The sequence below is a fragment of the Periophthalmus magnuspinnatus genome, chromosome 18, assembly GCF_009829125.3.
Source record: "Periophthalmus magnuspinnatus isolate fPerMag1 chromosome 18, fPerMag1.2.pri, whole genome shotgun sequence".
NCBI classification, from domain to species: domain Eukaryota; kingdom Metazoa; phylum Chordata; class Actinopteri; order Gobiiformes; family Gobiidae; genus Periophthalmus; species Periophthalmus magnuspinnatus.
Window position 1 is genome coordinate 23,105,909 of NC_047143.1, and position 25,411 is coordinate 23,131,319.

At 38.2% G+C, this 25,411-nt stretch overlaps 2 protein-coding genes across 3 annotated transcripts in view; one reads left to right on the top strand and one right to left on the bottom strand.

Moving 5' to 3' along the window:
• Positions 1-235: 235 nt before the first annotated feature.
• sec24d (SEC24 homolog D, COPII coat complex component) lies at positions 236-16,113 on the top strand. The gene is made up of 23 exons (XM_033983477.2): positions 236-357; positions 1,214-1,421; positions 1,501-1,591; positions 1,980-2,116; positions 2,220-2,624; positions 2,723-2,844; positions 2,944-3,055; positions 3,147-3,274; positions 3,838-3,976; positions 4,047-4,162; positions 5,815-5,939; positions 6,724-6,915; positions 7,008-7,101; positions 7,935-8,051; positions 8,155-8,325; positions 9,611-9,707; positions 9,793-9,938; positions 10,013-10,151; positions 11,918-12,036; positions 12,590-12,769; positions 13,809-14,000; positions 14,085-14,174; positions 14,803-16,113. Exons 2-23 carry the CDS (start codon positions 1,268-1,270, stop codon positions 14,941-14,943), a joined length of 3,207 nt encoding a protein of 1,068 aa, XP_033839368.1. The 5' UTR covers positions 236-357; positions 1,214-1,267; the 3' UTR covers positions 14,944-16,113.
• A 420-nt stretch (positions 16,114-16,533) lies between these two features.
• The window catches only part of kcnip4a (potassium voltage-gated channel interacting protein 4a), an 87,433-nt gene continuing 78,555 nt past the window's right edge, over positions 16,534-25,411 (bottom strand). For both annotated transcript variants that reach the window (XM_033983987.2, XM_055228974.1), the window contains exons 4-9: positions 25,114-25,184; positions 22,110-22,217; positions 21,103-21,207; positions 20,962-21,024; positions 19,180-20,350; positions 16,534-16,933 (exon numbers count right to left, since the gene is read on the bottom strand). In XM_033983987.2, the coding sequence (XP_033839878.1) occupies positions 20,303-20,350; positions 20,962-21,024; positions 21,103-21,207; positions 22,110-22,217; positions 25,114-25,184 (395 nt within the window). In that variant the 3' untranslated portion in view covers positions 16,534-16,933; positions 19,180-20,302. The remainder of the gene's footprint in view (positions 16,934-19,179; positions 20,351-20,961; positions 21,025-21,102; positions 21,208-22,109; positions 22,218-25,113; positions 25,185-25,411) is intronic.

Consider the following 25,411-nt stretch of genomic DNA (forward strand, 5'->3'; position numbering starts at 1 on the left):
ACCTCAAAACCAGATGTTGTCTAGGCAACCCTTCAAATTAAAAGATGGGGATTTAAATGAAAGCTCGCTATTAACGGGTACTTAAGGCAGAAATATATAAGACTTGTTTTATATTTTATAATAGCTACAGATATTTCCCTCAACTGTACGTTTCACGAGAAAAGAAACGTTTAATCGACGTAAATATTTTAAGTTGAAAGTGCGAGACCGGATTCGCTGGTTGTGTTTAGACGTTGACGCAGGTGGACGTTGGTCGCGTAAGCAGCGCACAGACCGGCGCTTTGGTGGAGTTTTGACGTGGCACTCTGCTTTCCTAGTGAGCGGTAGACATACGAGGACTCTTACCCAGATAACCAGGTAAATAACAGCACCTCTCTGTTTCTACACACTTTAAACGCGTTTTGTGTAGCGTTTCATTCAGCTTGTGTGCGCACGTTAGGCTAGGATACGAGGAACATAAGACATAACAGCCAGTGACGGTGAAAAGTTTGGTTTCTTTATCGATCATGCAATAAAAACACAGACTCTGGACAGTCATCTGGACTGTATCCACTTCTAGTAGCGCAAACAGGGATTTAAATGGCTTGTTTTTTCCTGTAAGTGATGTTAAAGGTTTGTAAAGGCTCTGATGCTCAGATTTGTGGCCATCATAACGGTATTTGACGTGGCAATTCCATCTAGTAATTGCAATCACTATTACTACACTGTTATACTGCATGATTTCATATGTTAGCACTGTTTTACCCACAAGAATCTGACATTATTGTACCATTTTAGTTATAACACATCAGATTATTTGACATATGTTATGAAAACTGAAGAGTTATTCTGCATTTTTACCACACCAGGAAGTGTTATCCTTTAAATGTGCTTTGTGATTACATGGTCAGTGCAAGGATCCATCCCTGTCACTGTTAAACAAAACTAGATGTTAAAAACTACTTACGCCAAACGTAAAATGTCAATATGCATAATAGTTGTGAAGTCAAATTGCTTAGGCTGTCTTTAAAGTAGCTGTATAAAGATAATTGTTGCTTTATCTCCCAATAAGTAGAGTCAAAGGTCCTTGTTACACGAGTGTTAATGATTGGGTAGGGTCAAATGTGCTGTGTTGTGTTTTGAACGGTTTTTCTGTTGTGTTAAACGGGCGTCCTTCTTCATTATTGTAACATAGCAAATTAAGCAAGTCTGACATATTACCTTCTCGTTGCAGTGTTTCTTCTTGGCATGAGGAAAGAGTAAACGCAAAAAAAAACATCAAATCAAGATGAGTCAACAGGGCTATGTGGCAGCACCCCCGTACTCTCAGGCCCAGCCCGGAATGGGGGGTTACCAGGCGGGGTATGGACCTCCCGGGGCGACACAGCCTCACTATGGGCATTATGGGGGACCAACACAGCCCTTTAATGCCCCGCCAACAGGTAAACTGCTCTTGTTAAAAATGTATGAAATGGAATACTGTAAAATGTGCTTATTGCATCTTATTGACATGACTTACAGCAAGTATGATGAAATCTCCACCTGCGGGAATGCCCCCAACTCCAGTGTCATCTCAGTACAGTCAGAATGTGCAGCAGAATGGTGGACACAGGTAAAGACTTCTCTTAACCCAAATGAATCCTATCTCAAATCTATGTTTGGTAGTGACAAGGAGGGACATCAGAGGGATAGTTTATGTTTGATGTTTTGGTGAGACTGAGATGGTTTGGGTATATGTACCGAGAATGGACAAATGGATCAAGTGTACATTGCGAGAAGGTCTAGAGGAAAACCAAAGAGAATAATTATGTAAACAGTAAAAGAAAACGTGAAGTTAGCTATGAGAGAAAAGCATGCAAAGGATAGGGTCAGATGGGGTCAGATGATGGCATTTGGTTTGCTCCGGTGACCCCTAAAGAGGGAACAGTCAAAAGGCAAAAATGTCTAGTAAATGTCATGCACCATTTATGATTACACGTTTTTTCCCCCCTTACCTTTAGGTACCCTGCTCCCCCCGCTGCCTCAGCTGCTTATGGACAGCCTCCACAGTCCTCATACAACAGCATGTCACCTCAGTCCCCACCTACGACACAACAGATCACCAACCAGATGGGTGCTATGAGCATAGGAAACTATGGTAATCATAACTCCTATATACACTACCTACCTAAGCTGCTTCATAAATATTCTAGGTTTTCTTCTAATCAGTTCTTAATGTAACAGATTTGTGTTTTGTTCAGCACCAGGACCTCAAGCTCCAGTGAACTCTGTAGCCCAGCAGCACCATCAGAGACCTGCTCCAGCGATGGGTCAGCCTCAGATGCACCCAGGCCCCCAGTCCCCACCCATGTCCCCTCAGATGTCTTCCACTCAGTTCCCTCCTGCAAACATGCCTATGACAGCTCCTCCTATGGCTGGCAGCCCACTGTCACCACCTCCTATGGCTGGTTCTCCTATGGGTGCGCCTCCAATGGGTGCACCCCCTATGGCTGGTTCTCCTATGGGTGCTAATCCAATGGGTGCCCCCCCTATGGCTGGTCCACCGATGGGAGGCATGGGGGGACCTTTTCCTGGATCACCTCCTCCTGGTGTTGGAGGCTTTCAGCAGGCAGGTCCTGGCCCACAGGGATTTCCACAGCAACCAGGTAACTCCACTTAGCTCATTAGCTAGCCACCAGCAGTACTATTTGTACTAATGACATAAAATACAGTAGTTTGTTCACTCTTGATGTATTTCTGATAGGTCAATTTGGCGGTCCCATGGCAGGACCTCAGCCTGGAATGCCTGGTGGCTTCCCATCAGGACCATCTCAACTGGCTGGACCACCTCAAAAGAAACTGGATCCAGACTCTATCCCTAGTCCAGTGGGTATAATTCAAACATACAGAAATACATATATGAATAAGTAATATGTAATAATGTTCTTATGTTATACTTTATTTATACTTTCTTACCTCGTGTAGACTCAGGTGATTGAAGATGACCAAGTGCGACGAGGAGGGCAGATCTACGCCACAAACCTGAGAGGACAAGTGCCACCTCTGGTAACAACACAGTTCACAGTGCAAGACCAAGGTAATCCAGTATTATCAATTAAATATAAACAGTTTTTCAATATTACTCATGTAACCTAGTGAACTCAGAACATATTTCTTTGTAATCTTAGGCAATGCCAGCCCCAGATTTATGCGATGCACTACTTACTCCCTGCCCTGCACCGCTGACCTGGCCAAACAGTGCCAAGTCCCTCTGGCATCCATCATTAAACCATTGGCTCGTTTGCCAAAGAATGAGGTAAGTCTTCACCAACAGAAATAAACGAGCATCTGATAAAAGAAGAAAAGAGTTTAGTAATACACAATTTGAAAGTTTATGCAAGTTAAAAATAGACTAACGCGTATCTGGAATGGAAATCTGCCTTTGAAAAATGAGTTAGACATTTTCTTTGTGGTTCTTTTATCAATTGTAAGGAATCCAAAATCTTGTTCTTGATGAGTCTTTAGTGCTCAGGCAAATCAGTTTGAAAATGCTGACTTTAAAATATATAGTTTGTATAAAATTTAAGTTTGTTTTCAGGTTTAAGAATTATCCTCAGACCACTCCACCTCCTTCAGGCCCCATAAGCCTTTTTGGGCAATGTTCCTTGTATTTATCTAGCTTTAGTTTAATTAGCTAATACCAAATCTGTTTACTCAGCAACTGAGATTTGACCCAATGCGTCTTTTCTGTCTTTACTTTTTATGAGATTAATGTGTGCTGACTACTGAATGAGCTTAATACATTTTTTGTGTTAAGTTATGTAACAGTTCATTTTCGATATTACTGCTTATTTTAACCAGCCTCTTGTTTATTTACAGACTCCTCTGTATGTTGTGAACCATGGCGAGACTGGACCCATTCGCTGTAACAGATGCAAGGCCTACATTTGCCCGTTTATGCATTTTACTGAAGGCGGTCGTCGCTTCCAGTGTGCATTCTGCAACTGTGTTAATGAAGGTACAGAATTATATATAACTTAGATTCAAAAGCATTAACTATTAGTATTAATGCATGTCTTACTACACAGTGCCAGTGTTTTATTTCCAACATCTGGACCACATGGGGCGAAGGGTGGACTTCTACGAGAGGCCCGAGTTGTCACTTGGATCATATGAGTTTGAAGCTACCCTAGACTACTGCAAGGTAATATTTTTAATGTTTTGAATATTTACTTATTTTGTACTATATCTTTTTTCATTGTGCAGCATAACTTTTTCATTGTGCAGCGGACTAGGATTAGCAGAAAGGGTCATTTGGCATTTAAACTAAGACTGTAAGATAATAATAAGATAATAATTAATATATTAGATACTCATTTTGTCAATATTAAAATGTCATTAAACACAACTAGTTTATGGTCTTGCTTAGGCCTGTCACTATTGAAACTAATTTATGCCACTGACACAATAACCCCAGAGCAGATTTAAACCACAAAAACAATTTTAAATGTACAATATTATTAGAAAGTTATGAGCTGCAATAAATAAACAGCAGAATGAAACACTTATTTAGTTTGCGTCTGTCATGAGTCATACAAGTTATTTATTCAAACTTCTACAGCTCAAATCTTACAGTATTGCCAAAAAATAACTAAAAATGTCCCAGTTGTGCAAAGAAAAAGTACACATGATAAAATAGTGACCCCCCCAAATATATTGCTCCATCTAACATATACTGAATAAAGCTGATATAGTAATTATTGTGACAGGCCTAGTCTTTAGCTCTGTATCAGAACTGGCACACTAGAACACATGGTAATACTGATGAAACTACTATTCATTTTTTTACCCAAATAAAAGTCGTTTATTATTATGGTGTAAAATTGGTATTAAGCCTTTTCCTCAGTATCAGAACAACCTTTTAGTATTTTAACAACCCCGGCCTATAGGTGAAATATGTGCTGTAGGCCCATAAAACAAATGACAGATTGTGATATTATTGGGAGTGTTATGTCTCTATGGAAGCTCTGGCTGCTAAGAATACGCTTCAGTCCAGTGATAGGTAGAAGTTAACTGTAAATGGGTACTATAAACAGTCTTTCTAGGCCAGCCTATTAAAAGCCTCAGAGGTAAGATTCTCGTCAGAGGCTGTAACTCTGGAAACATAACAGTGTCAAGACATGCAGCCCAAATTGAACAGTGTTGTCTGTTAGTGAACTTCTGCAGTATTAGGATGACATTCAAGATGCTTTATGTAACTTTTCTGGTGGATCGTCTGCTACTTGTGTCCATGGCGATTACTTTATTTGCAATGTTACACAGTATATCATTAAACATGTCCATGGAAAGAAGCAGGTGAGGCCACTAACTACGCCACGTTACAGGTCAGATCTATGTTGAGAGTACTACAAGAGATCTAGGGCGACAATAGTTTAGCTAATAGAGTGATTGTCCATTGGTTAGTAAAATATAAACATCATTGTAGAGTGGTCACATACACTGACACACAGGTTGGCAGTGCGATTCCTGCTCCCACTGATGAATGCTGCTGTTGTTGTTTCCTTCCTTGGGCGAGACGCTTAACCGATCTCTCCCCCTTCCTCTTTGTACGTAAATAGTGACCATTTACTAAGATTCAAGATGTTTATTGTCACAGAAAAAACACAAAATTATGTTTGGAGCATCAAACACTGCATAGGTTTTATGTAAAGTGTAATACCAAGGTGCATAGATAGATAAGTTTAATGCCATACTGTGGAATATTTCAGACAAAGCAGACAAGCATATGGCAGACTCCCTCCGTACAAGTTACTGATTATGGTTAAAGTTTAATTTGACCCAATGTTTTGTCAACAGAACAACAAGCCGCCAAATCCTCCAGCCTTCATCTTCATGATAGATGTCTCCTATAACAACGTTAAGAGTGGACTGGTCAAGATGATCTGTAATGAGCTGAAGACACTGCTCGAGAAACTACCGAAGTAAGTACACGAAAGATCTTATTGTGTTTTCACCATTATATTATTGTAAATAGAGCATTTGTTATTGTGGTTTTAAGATCAGTAGGTCAGTAGTCCAGATCATTTTGTACTGTAATTCTGGTTCATAATGGTATTGTTTACCATTGAGGAAAAGAAGTTGATAGTATTTTTTTACCATAAAAAACTAAACAAAACAAAAAAAGACGACACACCTCTAGATAGGTTTACAACTAACAATAGGTTAACATTATGTGGCAAACAGTGGTAAACAAGTTATTGTTAAAGGTTTTATATCATGCAAAACTGATTCTTGTGAGTCATGTTATAATGCTGTTACCTCCTGAAAAACATACCTGGAGTTGTGTTTTGTTTCATTCACACATGTTTGAGTAACCCTATATTATTAGTCTGTCTATATCTCCAAAGCTCAGAATGCTCTGTTTCACCTTGTGATGTCATGTATTGGATGTTTTGATTTAGTTCAGTAGAGATTTGGCAATTCCAGGGCTGAAGTGATCCAAATGATTCTAGTGAAGTTGTATGGAGTTTGAAAACACGGTGGAGCACTTCCTGTATTACCACATGACTTCACAAGGTGGAACAAAGTGTTTTCTGTTTAATAGAAGATCTCTGCTTAAATATGCAGGGTTTGTGTGTTAAACATGTGTAAATGAAACAAAACACAACTCCAGGTCTGTTTGTGATGAGGAAACAACATTACAACATAGATCAGACAACAGTGTAATATAGTTCCTTTAAAACATTGTCTTGTGTCTGTCCGCAGAGAGGAGGGCAGTGAGAGCTCTGTGATAAAGGTGGGCTTTGTCACTTACAACAAAGTCCTCCATTTTTACAATGTGAAGAGTGCACTGGCCCAGCCGCAGATGATGGTGGTCTCTGACATCGCAGAGATGTTTGTGCCTCTGCTCGATGGGTTCCTCGTGAACTACCAGGACTCCAAAGCTGTTATCTACAAGTACGTTATACACATTTATAATACTTAAAAGTAAAGTGTGGCGCTGCTTTTAAGAGAAAACAACATTAATGAATCTATGTCCTCTCTGACAGCCTTCTGGATCAGATCCCAGACATGTTTGCCAACTCAAATGAGAGTGAGACGGTCTTTGCCCCCGTGATTCAGGCTGGACTGGAGGCACTTAAGGTTAGCAATATCTGTGGACGTTAGAACCCGCTGTCCAGATCTAAGGGTGACCCGCTAACCTTACTGTTAGTGTCACTACTTCCTGTCCATATTTTATCTCTGAGGTTTTTGCAGAGTGACACTAAAAATGAATAAATATTTAAAGATGAGCCAGTGGACAGAGAGCTGCAGGTGGATGTCACTGACATGTTAAAAACGGCACAAATAAAACAAATACTTCACCGGAGGACACATCTATGTTTAGAAAGGGACATGTTTGTGTCTCAATGCTAACGCTAATGATAATTTTGACACCACAGCACCACAGACTGAAGTATTCTACATATAAAAATAACTGGATAGACTTTATTTTAATTTGAATGTTTAATAGTTTTTTTTATTTTTTTTTTATGTTTTCTAATTTTTAATAAAAGTGACTGTTAGCTTTTAGATACATTGAGCTAGCTAGGGTGAGTGTATTCTCAAATTAGAAACATTAAGGCCGATATGACACACAATCATGTAGACCCACAACCAGAAAAAATAAGTGATTTATTCAAACTTATAGGCACTATAATATTGTTCATGTCCGTGTCTTTCTCTTGTAATGTTATTCATTTGTTCAGGTAATTTCATTGGTAGTTTCGCTATTACAAGATATTCCATACATACATTGTGAAATATTTAAACATTTGTGATTGATCAAATTTATCATTTTTTTCTCAATAATTATGAATACCAATGGATGATATGTCCAAGTTGCTTCCGTAAAAGTGTGAATATACTATAAGGTAATAAATGTTGCTAAAGATATTATGTATAGACTAAAACGAACCATTTTCTTGCGTTTTTAGGCAGCTGAATGCAGTGGCAAGCTGTTCATCTTCCAGTCGGCCATGCCCACAGCCGAAGCTCCTGGCAAACTGAAAAACAGGGATGACAAAAAACTCATCGGTACAGACAAAGAAAAAGTGAGCAGACGTTTTCTATTGAGCCATTAATACACTACTCTGATATTTACAAGAGACATTAGGACTTGAAATGGCTAATACTAAGTTGATTTTTTTTCTCTAGACCCTGTTCCAACCACAGAAGAGTGTCTACGAGCAGCTAGCTAAAGACTGTGTGGCTAACGGCTGCAGCGTGGACCTCTTCCTCTTCCCCAGTCAATACGTGGACCTGACAACTATGGCCAGCGTTCCCTCTCACACCGGCGGCTCTGTCTACAAGTACAACAACTTCCAGGTGCAGTATAGTTGACACGCATTGTGTAGGGGCCTCCTTTAAGTCGCTGGAAATGTTTACAAGAAGTGCACTGGTGCCAGGGAATTGAATTGCTATTTTAAATAAGCAAAAAAGAGCCTGGCACAAAACCAACTGTCTAATTCAGAAATGTCCCATAGGAGTCGGGCTAATGGCTGATAGCATGGGAAAGTGCTGCAGTGAGACGCAAAGCTGGAAAGGCAGAACTGAACTGTATGGGCTTTTGCTAAACATAGACAAAATATATTCTGAAGTGACAATCACTAGAACACAACAGATGCTGCTATAGAAATGATGATGATTTATATTCAGAGGCTTTATGGACCTAGTGGTTAATCCATAGAACTGTACTGTACAGTGGTGGAAGAAGTACTCAATTTTTACAGATACCAGGGTAGAAATTACTCAATTAAAAGTGTCACATGAAAAATCAGAATCAGAATCAGAAGACTTTTATTGCCATAGTCTGTGAACACAGTTCACAAACTAGGAACTTGCTTCGGTGAAAAAGTGCAGCATAAACACACTGAATAAATACAAATACAAATAAGGGCATGCACAGACTTAAAAAGATAAAATCTTTAAAAATCTACTTATGTAAAATATGTACCAGTTTAAAGGGTAAAAACCAAAAATATTTCATGCATATTTTGAGATTTGTGCTGAATTTTGTTCAACAGAAACAACTCAACTGATCATTTTTCTGGCTGTTTTTATCTGCATATTTTTGTTGGCTCAAATAAATAATTAAACCTCTCAGCCTTTTCAGCAGGTCTCAGACAATGATAAAAAATACTTTTACTTTTCAGTCCAGTAAAAAAATGTAGTGGAGTAGAAAGTACAGATACCTGCTTTTAAATGTAGTGAAGTAAAAATAAAAAAACTGCACTTAAGTAAAGTACAGATATCTAAATTTTTACAATTACTACAATACTTTACTACTTTTATTTCATCACCTTCCACCACTGGTAATATAGTAGTTCAATGACTAATAACTAAATAGATTTGTTAAGTTGTCATGTATTTCTATAATTATATCATTCGTACTGTATAATTATATTTTTATGACTGTCAATGATAACTTGACATTTAGTGACAATCAAGAATGCCATTAAAAATATATTTTAAAAAATGTAACATAGAGAGCTACAGAAAGACAGTTTTTAGTATAATCATGTGTATTCAAAAATCTAATGGACTGTAATTCAGTAGTGGTGACATCTGGTGGTCAGGAACGGTATTGACTTAAACTACATCTATTTAACAGGTGGAGACAGATGGGGAGCACTTTCTTCGAGACCTGAGGAAAGACGTACAGAAACCCATCGGATTTGATGCTGTAATGAGAGTTCGGACCAGCACAGGTAAATTGCGAATACATTTTGCCATATTATTTCTAAATGTCCTTGGTCAACTGTATTTCTAACATTTGTTTATTGTGTGTTTTAGGCTTCAGAGCGACAGACTTCTTTGGGGCTATCCACATGAACAACACCACAGATGTAGAGATGGCTGCCGTAGACTGTGACAAAGCAATTACCGTCGAATTCAAGCATGACGATTCTCTGGGTGAAGACACAGGAGCGCTAATCCAGGTATTTTTTATTTTAATCTGGAAAAAGACATATTTTTAAAGATTTGTAGACTTATTTTACGTGTTGTGCCGCAGTGTGCCTTGCTCTACACAACCCTGAGTGGACACAGAAGACTGCGCATTCACAACCTCAGCCTGAACTGCAGCTCTCAGTTATCAGACTTGTACAAAAGTTGCGAGACAGATTCACTCATCAATTTCTTTGCGAAATCAGGTAATGGCCTTTGAATTTACAGTAATTCACATTTATACACAAGACTTTACATATGGTAAGTCGTGAGCAAGTGCCAATGTATTACAAAAGACAAAATGAACCCACAGGCAGTTAAGGCAGTGGTCGTCTTGAATCGGTGTATAATATAAAAAATAAAAATAAAAAATAATAATAAATATAAAATTAAAGGTCCTATATTACACAAAATTGATTAATGTGAGCTTTAAGCCATATTTTAATGTTGTTACCTCCTCAAAACAGACCTGCAGTTGTGTTTTGTTTCATTCACATGTTTGAGTAACACTTTATTATTAGTCTGTCTACATCTCCAAAGCTCAAAATGTTCAAAATGAAGCAGTAATTTTGAAACTAACAGCTACTTTATACCTTTTGTTTAGTAGACATCAGCAATTCCAGGGCTTAAATCATCCAAATTATTCTAATGAAGGTGTAGAGTGTTTTGTGTTTGAGAGAAGAACTCAGCCTAAATATGGTATGTTCGTGACGAAGAAACAACATTATAACAGATCAGAAAATAGTGCCATATGGGCCCTTTAAGCGTGAAAATATTTCAGAATAAACAAACTCTTTAGCTTGTATTAAAATAGCTTGAAACACACATGGTCCAGTAATATCAAGGAATGGAACAAGATTGTGTGCACATGTGGAAAATTATCTTGTGAGATTTTTTCCATGTGTTTACATTTGGCCTGGACCATAAAAGAAATCATGCTTCAAAAAATCTGTGCTACAACGACAGCAAATTAGTAACTGGAATGAATAAAAAATGGCAAGGCCTGAAATGGACAAGTTTTAAAAATCTTCTCTGGCTCTTGTCTTGTGTCTTGTGGGAATGTGTCTCATCCCATTGCTAATATCAAGTTAACTTAAAATGGAAATGTTAGTTCTGAAAAACTACTCAAGTCACATTAACAGGCGAACAGTTCAAAGGGCCCATAATACACTGTTTTCTCATCTATGTTTCTCATCACAAACATAGAGTTGTGTTTTGTTTTATTCACACATGTTTAACACACAAACCCTGCAGATTTTGGCTGAGTTCTTCCCTCAAAACAGAAAACAGTCTGTTCCACCTTGTGATGTCATCATGTGGTAATACAGGAAGTGCTCCACTATGTTTTTAAACTCAACTGCGAATCTCCATTGAACTAAAGTTAAGATGACGGTAGATGGTAGCTGTTAATTTGACAACTACTACATGACATCACAAGGTGGACCAGAGCATTTTGAGCTTTGGAGATGTAAACAGACTAATAATAAAGTGTTACTCAAACATGTGTGAATGAGCCAAAACAAACTCCAGGTATGTTTTAGAGGAGGTGACAGGATTATAACATGGTTTAAAGTTCACAAGAGTCAATTCTGCATACTATAAACTACCTTTAACTACTACACAGTAACATTGTGATGCCCTTTGACCTTCCTACTGTATCCATCACTTGACACTGTTCTAGTGCCGTCTGACTGGCCCAAGTAGAACAGAATGACTTGTGGAAATGAGCCGCACCTGGTTTACATTAAACATAGCGTCTGTTATCTGTACATTTGTATTACTCACCCGTTCGTTGGCCCTTTGCTTTGGTCCTGCTTTTCTTCAATCTGTACATACAATTTTTTCTAGTCACATTTCTCTCATAATTCATTGCAACTCCCTAAAAATACTTGAAACACCAATCTGCCCCTCTCTGATCTCGCGCCTAAACCCTCCCAGGTGCTTTATCTAACTTCTCTTCTCGTCTGCGCAGCTTATCGTGCCATTTTGAACCAGCCCATAAAGAACGTGAGGGAGATCCTTGTCAACCAAACGGCGCACATGTTGGCATGCTACAGGAAGAACTGCGCTAGTCCCTCTGCAGCGAGCCAGGTAAGTCGTCAACAGCACCTGCTATTCATAACGGACACATTAAAGGTACACTATGGAGCTTTTCTGGTGGCATGGAGAGGTTATTGCTTTGGCAGGAATTGCGTGTGTTTTTACTGCTTGAAAAACATGAATTCTTTCTGTTCACCTCTCTAACTTGCCATTGTTGTGTTACCTGCTTGTCTCCATGGAGATTTACATGTTTAATACACATGTTTAATGTAGTGTTCGAGAGTTTGAAACACCGTGAATCAAACCACTTTGAAACGCTTCACTGTTTTGAATAGCGCTCTCTGTTGGCCGTCTGTTGGAACAGCATATGATTGAAACGTCAGAACCAAAATGAAGCTTTGTTTGCTAAAGTGTGAAGCAGTACTACTCATGTTTTAACATTCCAGGTAAAGCAATGACATCTCCATTCAGACAAGCAGGTGGCACAACCTTAACCATAAAAGTTACATAGTGAACCTTTAATTATACAGAATTTCAGGGACGTTGTAAAACATGTGTAAACCCTCTTTATACATGTGTGCGTATATATTTTGTCCTTTTGTAGTTGATCCTGCCTGATACCATGAAGGTGTTCCCGGTCTACATGAACAGTCTGATGAAATCGTCTCCGCTGGTCGGGAGCACAGAGCTTCCCACAGATGACAGGGCCCATCAGAGGCTGTCCCTCCTGGCCATGGGGGTGGAGGAGACTCAGCTGCTGCTGTATCCACGTCTCATTCCACTGGTAACAAACGCACACTTATGAACTCTATAGATTACATTCATGCAATCATTTCAGGTATAGGTCGATGGAATCATATCATAGTCTGTATATATAAATGGACATAGCTAACCTGCTAGCCGTCATGTTCCAAATAGAGATGGAGCATGCTCCCTGCTCCATCGACTCGACGTCACACTCACTTAGTCCAATTCTTTATACAGTTTATAGTGTGTATATATTTTGATTTAACACTTTTTATAAGATAAGATAAGATAAGATCTGCCTTTATTAGTCCCACAGTGGGGAAATTCCAGTATTGCACCGCACAGTTAAAGAACAGAAGGAAAATGGTACATGCAATAAAACAAGATAATAGATAAATAGTTTAAAATAATTTAAAAAATATACTTAAAAATAAACTAAAAATAGACTCTAATATAACCTCTCTGTAAAGAGACTTGAGTATCGCACATGGGTGAATGAATGACACATGTTCAGTGTTAACAGTGTTCATTGTACAGTCTGACAGCAGCAGGAAGGAAAGACCTGAAACCTCCTTCACACAGCGAGGGTGAATCAGTCACTGAAGCTGCTCTCCAGGGCAGACAGAGCGTCCTGCAGGGGGTGAGACTCATGGCCCAGCATAGAAAAGACCTTAGCCAGGACCCTCCTGTCCCCCACCTCCTGCACTGAGTCCAGAGGACAGCCCAGGACGGAGCTGGACTTCTTGATGACCTTGTCCAGCTTCTTCCTCTCCCTCTCTGTGATGCTGCTGCTCCAGCAGACTACACCGTACAGGATGGCTGATGCCACCACAGAGTCATAGAAGGTCTTCAGGAGTGGCCCTCTCACTCCAAAAGACCTGAGTCTCCTCAGGAGATAGATCCTGCTCTGGCCCTTATAGCATGTACCCTTAACAGTGCTCCAATCCAAAATATCCCTATAATTTATTAATATTTTTAAGCAAATTTTAAGCTGTCCTCACCCTGAAACCCATTGTATGTACTTTATTTTTGTCAATACCTTTTCTCATATTTGGACTTTTGTGTTTGATTGACAGCACAATATGGATCCCAGCAGTGATGTCCTCCCTGCTCCTGTCCGCTGCTCTGAAGAACGCCTCTCCGACTCCGGCCTGTTCCTGCTCGAAAATGGACACTCCATGTTTTTGTGGCTGGGACAAGGAAGCTCACCTGACCTCATCCAGGGACTTTTCAACCTCCCGTCCCTCGCTCACCTTCAACCCGACATAGTAAGAATTCAAAATAATTTCACTGAAGATAATAACGATTTTATATTGTCTCTTTATTCATCAGTGTTTTTTTTTTTTTTTCAGGCTGCCTTGCCAGAGCTAGACAACCCTCTGTCAAAGAAAATCCGGTCTATTGTCAGCGATCTGCTTGAGAAGAGATTCAATTCAATGAAAGTAAGTAATTAAGTCATATTAACGTGACTCAATGGTTTGCGTTTGGCGCCCTCTAGTGGAGATACAGCGACATAGCAGCAATTTGCAGCAAAGGTTTTGAGAGGCAGATGATGATGAAAGTGGCAAATTTGAACTGTAGATTTGACTTATTTTAACCACACTAAAGGAGATAATTTGATGTGTTATAACCAGTGATTTGAGAATAATTACCCCCTTATAAACCATAAGATCATGGTTTATTTATTTATATTTTGACTGCTTCCAAAATGTACAAATCGAACAAAAGGTAAAAACACAAGGCTATTTTTGTTATATTTTGTAATGAACTAACACATACCTAGATCTTTAATTTATATTTTGTATTGTAAATAGCATTATTGATCTAAACAGAAACCATTTACTTCCATCTATCCATTTTCTTCTGCTTAAATGTGGTCTCTTCACGTGGAGGAGCAGCAACTCTACTCTGAGCTCCTCCCGTGTGACTGAGCGCCTCACCCTCCCCACCCTCTCTCATTTAGACCGCTTATATCTGGGATCTTCTTCTTCCGGTTATTACCCAGCGACCTATTTACTCCCATTTGTTAATTTTGTACAATATATCTTTAATTCCTTCCTCACATTTCAGCTTCATATCGTGAGGCAGAAGGACAAACCGGAGATCCTTTTCCGTCAGTTCCTGGTGGAGGATAAAAGCGTTCACGGTGGGGCCTCCTACATGGACTTCCTCTGCTTCGTGCACCGGGAAATCAGGCAACTCCTCACCTAACCTCCAGCTCTGCACCTCCATGGACGATACTGTGGCCACAAGGGGGCAGTACTTTACTCCTCTTCAGTTTGTGCCTACATTTCAGAGGGACCAACAATATTATTTACACGGTTAGGTTAAAACAAGGAGACGACCATGAGATTCCTAAGCTGCCTTTATATTACAACAGACAAACCACTTTCCTCTTAAGACACGCTTTTAACTCTATTATGTAGTTTATTATTTCAGGACTCAGTATTACAGGAAAACATATCATATCAGTTACCTGTGATTTTTAATAATACGTGAGATTTATTATGAATTTTGGCGAAGCAATACAACGCTGATCTCCACTGTTGATTCAAAACTTATTCCTGAGACCTACACGTTCTTTTATCAAGTCAATAAAAGCAGCTGTAACATAAATGTCCATGTAATATTTTTATGTATTATTAAAGATGGGAAGTGTAACTTGCATAGCCTGGAACGTTCCGCAGTACGGCATTAAACGTAAGCATTTGGCAGCAAAGTTCCATGGTGAAACTTTGAGGAAATGTAAAAACTTTGATAGGATTTATTTTGTTTAAACACATTCCATGACACTTTTTACTTTTGCAGATTATATTTAAATATAGCTTTATGTAAGTGCGTCTGAAGTGTAGCAGATTCAGTAGGTCGGTGCTACAGTGCCATATCAAAAACTACGCCATAAAAACACTTTAACTAATGGGAAGTGCAATCTTACCAAAGCAGCCTGTAGATTTTAATTCCTTTTTTTTTTAATGGTCTGAAATATCGCACTTGGTTTTAATGAGTAAAGTTTATTTGAGGTTTTCAGTTTTCAGTTTTCAAGCCAGACATCAACGCATAAATAACACCTGTTGATACTAGGATTTAAGAATTAATGTTTGTAATGGACATCTATGTATCTAGTCATACGCGTTTAAAGTGGCTCATTTAATTTCATTTAAAAACAGTGTTGGTTTTGAAATGGTCCGATGTCATTTGTATATTCCGTGTACATCATATGACGTTTCATCTATATAGCAAAATGTACTTCAGAATGTACTGATAAAGTGTATCATTTTGACTTATTGTGCCTATGTTTAAAAATATTGCCTTAAGTTGATGTAGTTTTTGTGTTGGACCCAAAATTGGTTTGTATGCAATTAAATCTCAGGTGGAAATACAGATAGATTTTTTTCTTTTCAATAGTAAAAGGCACGTAACATATTTTAACTTTAAATGTTGTTCTAAGAATACATTTAAAACACACAAACACTGCTTAAATGTGTGATATATCAAGATTTGCGGGTTGTTTAGTGTCACAAGACAAAATTAAGTCTTTAATTTGTTCCATTTAATCCAGAAAGTGACACGTTCTATCCAGCAGAGGGCGGTAAAGCACAATTTTTCAATAAAGGTTCCAACACAGATTTAAATTGTGCATAAATTATGTCTAAATTACCATTATAATTCAAGTGCTTTGCTTTAAACCTGCTAAAGTTATATGTCCATATGACTTTTTGTCTTTTTCCAAATGTAAATTCAAGTTTAATAATAATAATAATAATAATAAAAATAATAATGCACACAATAATGAAGACGAGACACATTTGATATTTCTCTTTTTGGAAATAGATACATTACATTTTATAACATGATCAAAAAAATAATAAATTAGCAAAATTCTGCCATGTCTTTCACGTATCGGGTCAACATGCATCTTCAAGCTACAATCCGGTGTAGAAAATTTGATGGTAAAATTCGTCCGAGTACTTATCAAATGCCTTCCTATAATAAGGTAATTTAATTATGAAATGTTCTTCTAACAAAATAAAGCATTTGCAACGTGCCCTCCCCTTGATCTCTGTAATCCAATCTGGTCCAATGAGCGAGGGGATGTCCGTAAGAGGGGCTTTTTACCCAGCATGCCTTGTGTTTGCTCACATTGAGGTCAATCAATGGTTTAATTGCAGACAGCAGGAACCGGTAAAGTGCTGCTGGACTTCTGCCCATAGACCCAGGGGGAGACGGAGAAACAAAGTGTGAAACATGACTATAATACATTAAGTTACATTATTAGATAACACTTCATTATAACTACATCGTAATTAGTCTCAACAAAGATTTAATTAATGATGAACAAATAGATTAAGAATGATTCAGGCTTAGTCACTAGTTAATACTCTAACCAGGGCCGTCAAGAAATTTGGGGGCCCAGGGTAAAAAGTCTCACTTGGGGCCCCCTCTAATATAAATTAATAGGAGGAGGGCCCCTAAGACCATGGAAACCTAAGTTGAAAGTAACGCCCCTTCCCGCCCACATCGCTGGTTTAGCAGGGAGTGGGCGCTGTCAATCAAACCTGTTGCTAACGCTAGCGGGACTGACCTCTGGGAAAGAAGACACCTGATTTGTCTGTCATTAATGTTCATATCTTGATTTACGGACAAAATGATGAAATAAAAACACCAGGATCATATAAAGCGGGTTAATACGAACATTTAAGACCAAAATGACAAGTGTTTCTTTAATTTCTCTTCTTGTAAAGAGCCATAAGTGCGCCCATGACCACTTCCTATTTGTAACGCGGCGGCTAGCAGGTTAGCTATGTCCATTTATATATACAGTCTATGCTCCTGACCTTAATCGTTTAATGAAGTCATTACTAAGCCTGAATCATTCTTAATAAACTATTTAATCATTATAAATACAGTATTTGTTCACGCTTCATTAAAACTAATTCATGTGCAGTCATTATAAAGTGGTACCGTTATTTATACCAACATACAACCATATACCTTTCAATCCAAAACCTGATATTCACTTTAAGGTGTGAATTCTAGTTTAATACTGTACAACTCACAGTCCTCTGTACAATGAAGGAAATACCATATAAATAATACCAACACTGCCCCAGAGCTAAAAACTAAGACCAACTGATGTGGTACAAACCCAAGTACAAATAAGAGAGGAGACGCTGGAAAAAACATACAGAATATGAATGAAAAAAGTTGCATGTTGATTTTGATGGTGGAGACAAGTTGAAAATCATTTGCAAAGTGAAATTTAAATAGACTCTTTTCACAGAGCTGCCTCACTAGTTTCTCTCAAAAAATGCAGAGCAGCACTTCCCGCTCCATTCATTGTGTATTGGAAATTAACCAAATCATGCTAAAAAAAAAACCCTCAATATTTAAATACTAGGCAGCGGACAGCGAGTTACAGATGGATAATCAGAGACGGCATGTCAAGACCTTTTACTACGATGGAAACACACTGCCTGGCGAAAAAAAAAAGTTGCCACCAAGATAAGCTTCTGCAAATGTCACAAGATTTATTTCCATCCAGTGTTGCATTCATTTTTCACCAAGATGTTGCATTGATGCTGGTCGAGCCTGACGCTGCACAAAACCTTCTCCAGCAGATTCCAAAGATTCTTTTTTTTTTTTGGCCTGGGCGTGTACTTCACTAGAAGAAGCTTCTGTGTTTAGAAAAGTAGGTGTTTGTGTCTTGAAGCTAATACTAACTGAAATGAAAAGGAATTAGTGATTTTTGCAGTGAAAAACACTCGACTTGTCATTAGATGTATTTTTATAAAGTTGTTTTGTGTTCTATTTTGAGATTTAACTTAGGATAGCATTCACTTTGACACACAAATACCTACTTTTCTAAACACAGAAGCTTCCTCCGGTCGTCGTAAAGGTCTTAACATATCGTCTGTGATCATCCATCTGTAACTTACTGTCCGCTGTCTGATATTTAAATATTGATTTATTTTTAGCAAGACTCTGCTAAATCCTCATACAGATTGAACAGTGCGGAAAGAGTGGCACACTTTTTGAGTTTCAACTGGAACAAGTCGGACAGCTCTGCGAAAAAGGACCTATTGTGTTAAGCGATACAAAAAGCGTGTTACCCAAACTCTATGTAAGGAAGGAGATCTCAAAAATCCTTCAATGTCCAGACACTCATATTGCTGTTATGAATGTGTGAATGTGCAGTTGGTGGTTGTTGGGGCTCCACTAGTAAGACTAATGTATGATCAGAACTGTTTTTATCCAGTTTATGTTACTAGAGATGTGTTGTTGCGATGAGAATAACTGAACATTTTTTGAATTGCTAAATCATTTTCCACACCAAAACTCAAACCCAGCGTACTTTGGTGACTTTCCAGTAGGTTAACGTACCCCAAAATACAGTTTTCAGAAGAAATTTGAAAGCATTTGAATTGTATTTACATTTGAAACACCTACCTCACTTTTTTTGGATTTGGGTTTGTTGTGTACCTGGAATGGAGAGATACACAGACATACAAAATGAACTGAAAAACACTAAAAGCATTTCTTCTGACAAAGACATGGTTGTCCAACATGATACTCACAAAGTTACATGTGTGTGTGCTTCTGTAGACAAACCAACGCTATGGTCCGATTTGACATCAATACAATCTTTGTATTGTCTTGACATGGTTGGCAAGTAAACAAGGACAAAGTTGAAACGTTCTCTCATATATTTCTTATCTATTATCTATAGTATATACAATTTTAAAATGGTTTCTAAATTCTTTTAAGAGAAAACACCGACCACAATGAGAAAAGGTGAGGAGTACTCTGGAGTTGAGAGCCAGTTTAGACCAGACGGGAACGTGTACAACAGGGAGACGCTTTTGTATTTAGGATTCGAATGTAGTAAAAATTCACAGTGATTTCATGTAAAAGCAGAGGTGGAGTAAGAGTACAGTTACTTTAGAAAATATTACTCGTCAAGTACAGCGTTCTAGTCCAAGAAATGACTCGAGTTAGCGTAAACATATCTGCAGACGCTACTACTAAATGAGTACGTTTAAGTATCTATTTAACATCTGATTTATATTTTGAATTAAATCTTTAATTTTCAAATGAGCGGTGCTAAGAAATACTAATGTTCCAATCATTAATAATTGTCAACGGAAAGCTTTTAGCGCTTTGAGAGAGAAGAGTAATCAAAACTTTACTATACTATAAGTACTATAGCCACCAGAGCTTGGTAGTAAATTAAAGCAGAGGCAGATGGAAGTCTTTAATCGCGCTGTAAAGCTGGAAACAAACAAAGACAAACACACAAGAGACCAACGACACTGATGTAGTTTTTTCATTATCAGTTGGGTGTGTTTAGGCTCTTCTTTTCACTGCCACATGTTTGGCCCTTAACTCCAGAGTGGTCCCGTTTGTATTGCCTACTCCTACCTGTGGCCCACTGTAATGAGCGTTAATGGTATTTTCATGGTCAAAAGTCTGCATAGCACACTGTACACAGTTTGAGTCCAAGTCTGTCTCTGGGCCAAGCTGAAGATGAAGTCCTCCTGATCCTCCACGGCCTCCAAAACTCAGCCAAAAGTTAAAGAACATTCTCAAACAGGTGCATCGATCGCATGATATTCTCATCCTGAAAACACAAGAGATCAGAATGAGAATCAAAAGCTTTTTTAGAACAGGTGAGTTTACTTATTTCAGAGTTTTTCCTGATTTTGGTCAAGTTAATCCTTTACTTCCTGGTTGGACATGGGCAGCAGATGTGACATATGTAGAGGTAACTGCATAAAAATAAATAAAGCCTTGCACTTGTAATGTCTAAAATGTCACTTCTAATGTCTAAAGTTTCATTAAAATTATACTTGTAATGTCTAAAATTTCACTTGTAATGTCTAAAATTTCAAACTCAGTTTTGAGACCAACAAACATCAATACTTGATACCAATTACAATCCTACAGTGAAGATAAAACATGCTTCTTTTTAGTAATAAAACGTAATTTTCAACACAAAGTAACTGTCCAAAAAGCCCAAATTTTGTCCTGTTGATGACTTTTTTACACTATCAATACCTCCTCAAAAGAGTATTTTGTTTTAAAGTTAGTTTTGGTATCAATTAGTATCTGATTTTCGATACTTTTCTCAATCGTGTTGTAGTTATTCTGAAGCCACAGTTGCCTTGGATTAAACTGACAAAATTCACATAAAACCCGTCAAATGCTCTTTAAATGGGTTTCACTACTCACATTTTGGCAGCAGTCAATAAATTCATCTATGGTTACCACTCCATCTTTGTTCTTATCCATCTTCTGTGAGAAAGTACAAAACTGAAGATTAGGAGCAGATTACATGTTTTGGATAAAAAGGGAGTAGGGGTCCACAGTTACCTGAAAGAAAACCTCTACGTGCTGGCGAGGCGTCTCTTCTTTGAGGACGGGGTACGTGCACTTGCCCATCATGTCGTAGATGGCCTTCATTATGTCCAGCATCTCCTGCAACGCCACACGAGGCAAAACCTTACATCGAGGAGCCGCTCATTCATTCACACACACGTTCATACATCAGTGTACGCAGACACTGGGGGCAAGGAGGGTTAAGTGTCTTGCCCAAGGACACAACAACCTTCGGATCAGTGGACAAACACTCTACCAACTGAGCTACTGTTGCTTATGGTAATCAGTGTAGTTCCTAAATAATTAAAAAAAACAGTTTTGCAATTTCCTCCTTAGAGAGCAATAATCTGTTTACTTACTGCTTGCCTTCCTTCCTTTTGACTGGAAAGATTTACATAAAAGCTGAGCTGAATTTGATATTTTTTCTCAGAATCCTTGAAATGATTTTGGACCCAAATAGTGTTTCACAAAAATCATGTCAGTAACATTTTATAATAACTTTATACTATATACACTACATACACCTGAATAAGTCTTAATAAAGCAAGAAGAAAAACTTAAAGCATAAATCGTTTATTAAGACAGACTCAGGTTTAAGTCAGTAATGTTCCTTAATGAAGCCCTTAAACAGTTACCTGTCTGCACACCTTTGTTCAAAATGTGCCACTGCCAACAAACTTCACTTCTCTAAAATAGATAAATGTTCTAATGAATACATTTAAAGCCCCAGTATGTAACATTTTGCCAAAAAAAATAGCTTAATACCAAAGCATGTTTTTTTCATTATGGGTGTGTTAATAAAAACACTTGTCCTCACTCTGATCAGGCTCATATCTCCACAAAATAAACTCTTATTTGGCATTAGAAAGGTGTCCTCCTGCTTATTCCCACATAAATGTTGTTTCTGTGGCCATCTATTTACATGGAGAATGTACCTAAGTATGGCTTTAACTTTTTATTTCCAGGGAGTCATGCTGATTTGAGCTTCAGAGACACTGTACCTCTTTAGTGATGTATCCGTCTTTATTGATATCGTACAGGTTGAAGGCCCAGTTCAGTTTCTCCTGCACAGTGCCCCTCAGAAGAATAGAGAGGCCCATGACGAAATCCTGAAGGGACAAAGCGCCAGATAACAGAAAAGAAAAGAAAAACAAACTTACAAAAATACAGGAAGTAGCAGTGAGCTCTGATTCAGAATCCCTCCACTTCAAAAATGTAGACATTTTACGCTCAAGGACAGTATTTTTACAGCTGTTTAAACCAACAAAATTAACGGTGTAATCACGTATTTGTCAAATAATAATTATTGTGTCGCTACGTTACAGTTATGGAATAGGCTCTGTGCACAGCAGCAAATGAGCTCACTGTGTCACGTCACGTCAGATTAATCTGACCAGAACTGAAGAAGAGGCTTGGATGAGCAGTAAAATGTCTTCATTCGTACAACGTTTTGTCCAGTTGACAGATTGTATATCTTTCTTTTGCCATGGATCAGACCTGGACGACTGAGGGATTACACAGATATAAAATCAGAAAACATAAACAACCTCTTAAGTTCAAATGAATTAAAATAAAGACTACCCCTTTTTTAATGTGTAGAATACTTGAGTTTGTGATGTTGTTTTCATATTTATCATACCTCAAAATTAGCATTAGCGATGTATTTTTTTAACATGTTGTCATCCACCTGCAGCTCCCCGTCCACTGTCTGATCTTTAATTATTTATACATTTTAGTGTGAACTGGCAAAATCCTCATAGAGATACAGTTGGACGGGAAGTAGTGATGCTTCCTGTCCAACAGCGCCCAGCAGCTGTGAGGTTACTGGGCTGTTGAGCCCATTATCTTTATGTATTTCACATCTGCCCATGTCCAACCAGGAAGTAAAATGATAAACGTGAACAAAATTGTTGAAAATGAGGCATGATTATTAGTAAAATCTTAACTACAATCATGGAAACTATGTCTTAATGAAAAGTGTACTGTAATCTGTCATACGCTCTTTAATTATACATATTTTAACAGACTTGGGCTTTCTCCATACATCAACTGTATTGCACTGGTATTACTCACAGCCACGATAAAACAGGCCTAGCTCAAACATCATAAATCTTGATACCTCATTATTCAAATGATTAGGCAACTCGTAATCTTTGTAGGACCCTAGGGAGTCTGCACACTTCACAGTAACGATGAGAGTCTTGGATTAAAGTAATGACAGCTTTACTGTCCTAATAAGCAAATACGCTCCTTATAAATATTTATCACGCTGATTTATTTGGACTGGGCTTGCAGAGAAATTAAAATGATTGGGGTTACGGATTACATAAGACACTGGCATCACAGCGCCTCGGGGTGGAGAGGGTAGATTAGAAATGTGTTTGATGTGTCATTTTAGATTTGTGCAAAATATGGGTATAAATTTACCCCTAAATATTCAAATTTAGGGGTAAACTTCAGGGTAAACATATGAAACCATAGAAATACTACACACAGACCACATCCTTTGGCATTTAATGAGTTATGTATGAACGAAATAACGACTAAAACGAAGTAAATCGAGAACAATGACACGAAAGAAAGAACTAATAATGTAATCAAGTACATGATTTGACGTATGTGTGCACAGACTGAATACAAAACATCTACGAGGGCATCAGTGGAAGAGATATTTAGTTTAAAATCAAAAGAAAAGTTCAGGCCGTCTGCGTCAGCGTCTCAGAACGCGCTCAACAAGTAACACACACATTTTCAACTCATGAACGTAGATCTAGATTGTGTTAAATGATCCCAACAGAAGGATAACGATACATTTTTAGTGCTTGATTTAAACTTGATGTCAAATCTTTCAATAACACGCACTCTTTAAGGTCGTCTACCCAATTTTTTCCCCGTATATTTGAGCAAAAAGTGTCCTGTCCCAGTGCAGATATGAGGTCATGTCCGCCGCCTGCTGTATAATTTTATTGTCTGTCTCGGCAAAAACTCCACCCTGGTCAGAAGGTAAGTGAGGAATAACTTTGGGCCACTGCGAAACTATTTTCTGATCTATGTTTTAATGTTGTTTCCTGGAGTTCGGTTTTGTTTCATTCACACATTTAACACACAAACCCTGCGTATTTAGGCAGAGTTCGTCTCCCAAACAGAAAACACTAGTGACGGGATTTTCTGCTCCTTTGTGGGATCCGAATCTTTTGGATCCGTTCACGTCAAAGAGCCGCTCAAAAGACTGGCTCTTTTACTATTTATTGATAGGACAGAAGAACTCATTTTATCCACAAAGTATCAAAGAGAGAAACAACCAAGGCGCAGATGTGTTTAAAATGGTTCAAACTGACAGTGAAATCTTTACCCTTTGGAATGATGAAAGTCTAAATAAAATCTTGCGCTAAAATAATAATAATTTACAAAACTAACCATTACTATGATATCAAACGTGTTGCCTTTTCTGCTTCTCTGCTGATTCTTGTGTCAGTTCAGTATTAATCAGTGTAAAATGCATAAAAATTGGAAAGAAAAAGATTTGGTTCTTTAAAAAAAAAAAAAAGAGATTCGGATCCAACTGTTCATGTTAAGAAACCGTTCAAAAGAGCCAACTTGTTTCCGAAAGTCACATCCGTAAACAACACTCTGTTCCACCTTGTGATGTCATCATGTGGTAATACAGGAAGTGCTCCACTGTGTTTTTAAACTCCATACACCTTCACTAGAATCATTTGGATCATTTTATCTCTGGAATTGCCCATCTCTCCTGACCAAAAGACAAAAGGTAGCTATTAAGTTGAAAAATACCACTCCATGACATCACAAGGTGGAACGGAGCATTTTGAACTCTACTCAAACAGGTGTGAATGAAACAAAACACAACTCCAGGTCTGTTTTTGATGAAAAGACCCAAGCATATTATTGAAAATTTGATTAATTCTACAGAAATCAGCGATCCGCGGTTAAATCCCACATTCAAATTCACACAAAAGTCTTTTCTTCAATCTAAAACCGACTTACCTCGAAACTCACAGATCCATTGTGGTCTGTGTCGAATGCGTTGAACAGGAAGTGTGCATATGTTGACGCATCTGTGGGAGAACAAACAGCGGGGGTTAGTTTAAGCGCCCATCACACGCACAAACACATGTGGGCACTTTGGAGACTCTTTTACAAGTTCAAAAGACAAAAAAAAAAAATCTTGTTTCATGTAAATGCAGAACGCTGAGAGCTAAGAGTCGTACTGTTGTTTCTGAGGCCATTACTTAGTTGAGTCTTTGTACTGAGCAGATATCAAAGGCAGAGCGTGTTCTCGGCT

What these genes read in the sequence shown, in the direction of transcription:
- sec24d (XM_033983477.2), top strand. Translation starts at nt 1,268, where the DNA reads ATGAGTCAACAGGGCTATGTGGCAGCACCCCCGTACTCTCAGGCCCAG. An exon ending in CTTTAATGCCCCGCCAACAG is followed by an intron (nt 1,422 to 1,500) that starts GTAAACTGCTCT and finishes CATGACTTACAG; the next exon opens with CAAGTATGATGAAATCTCCA. An exon ending in CAATTTCTTTGCGAAATCAG is followed by an intron (nt 10,152 to 11,917) that starts GTAATGGCCTTT and finishes TCGTCTGCGCAG; the next exon opens with CTTATCGTGCCATTTTGAAC.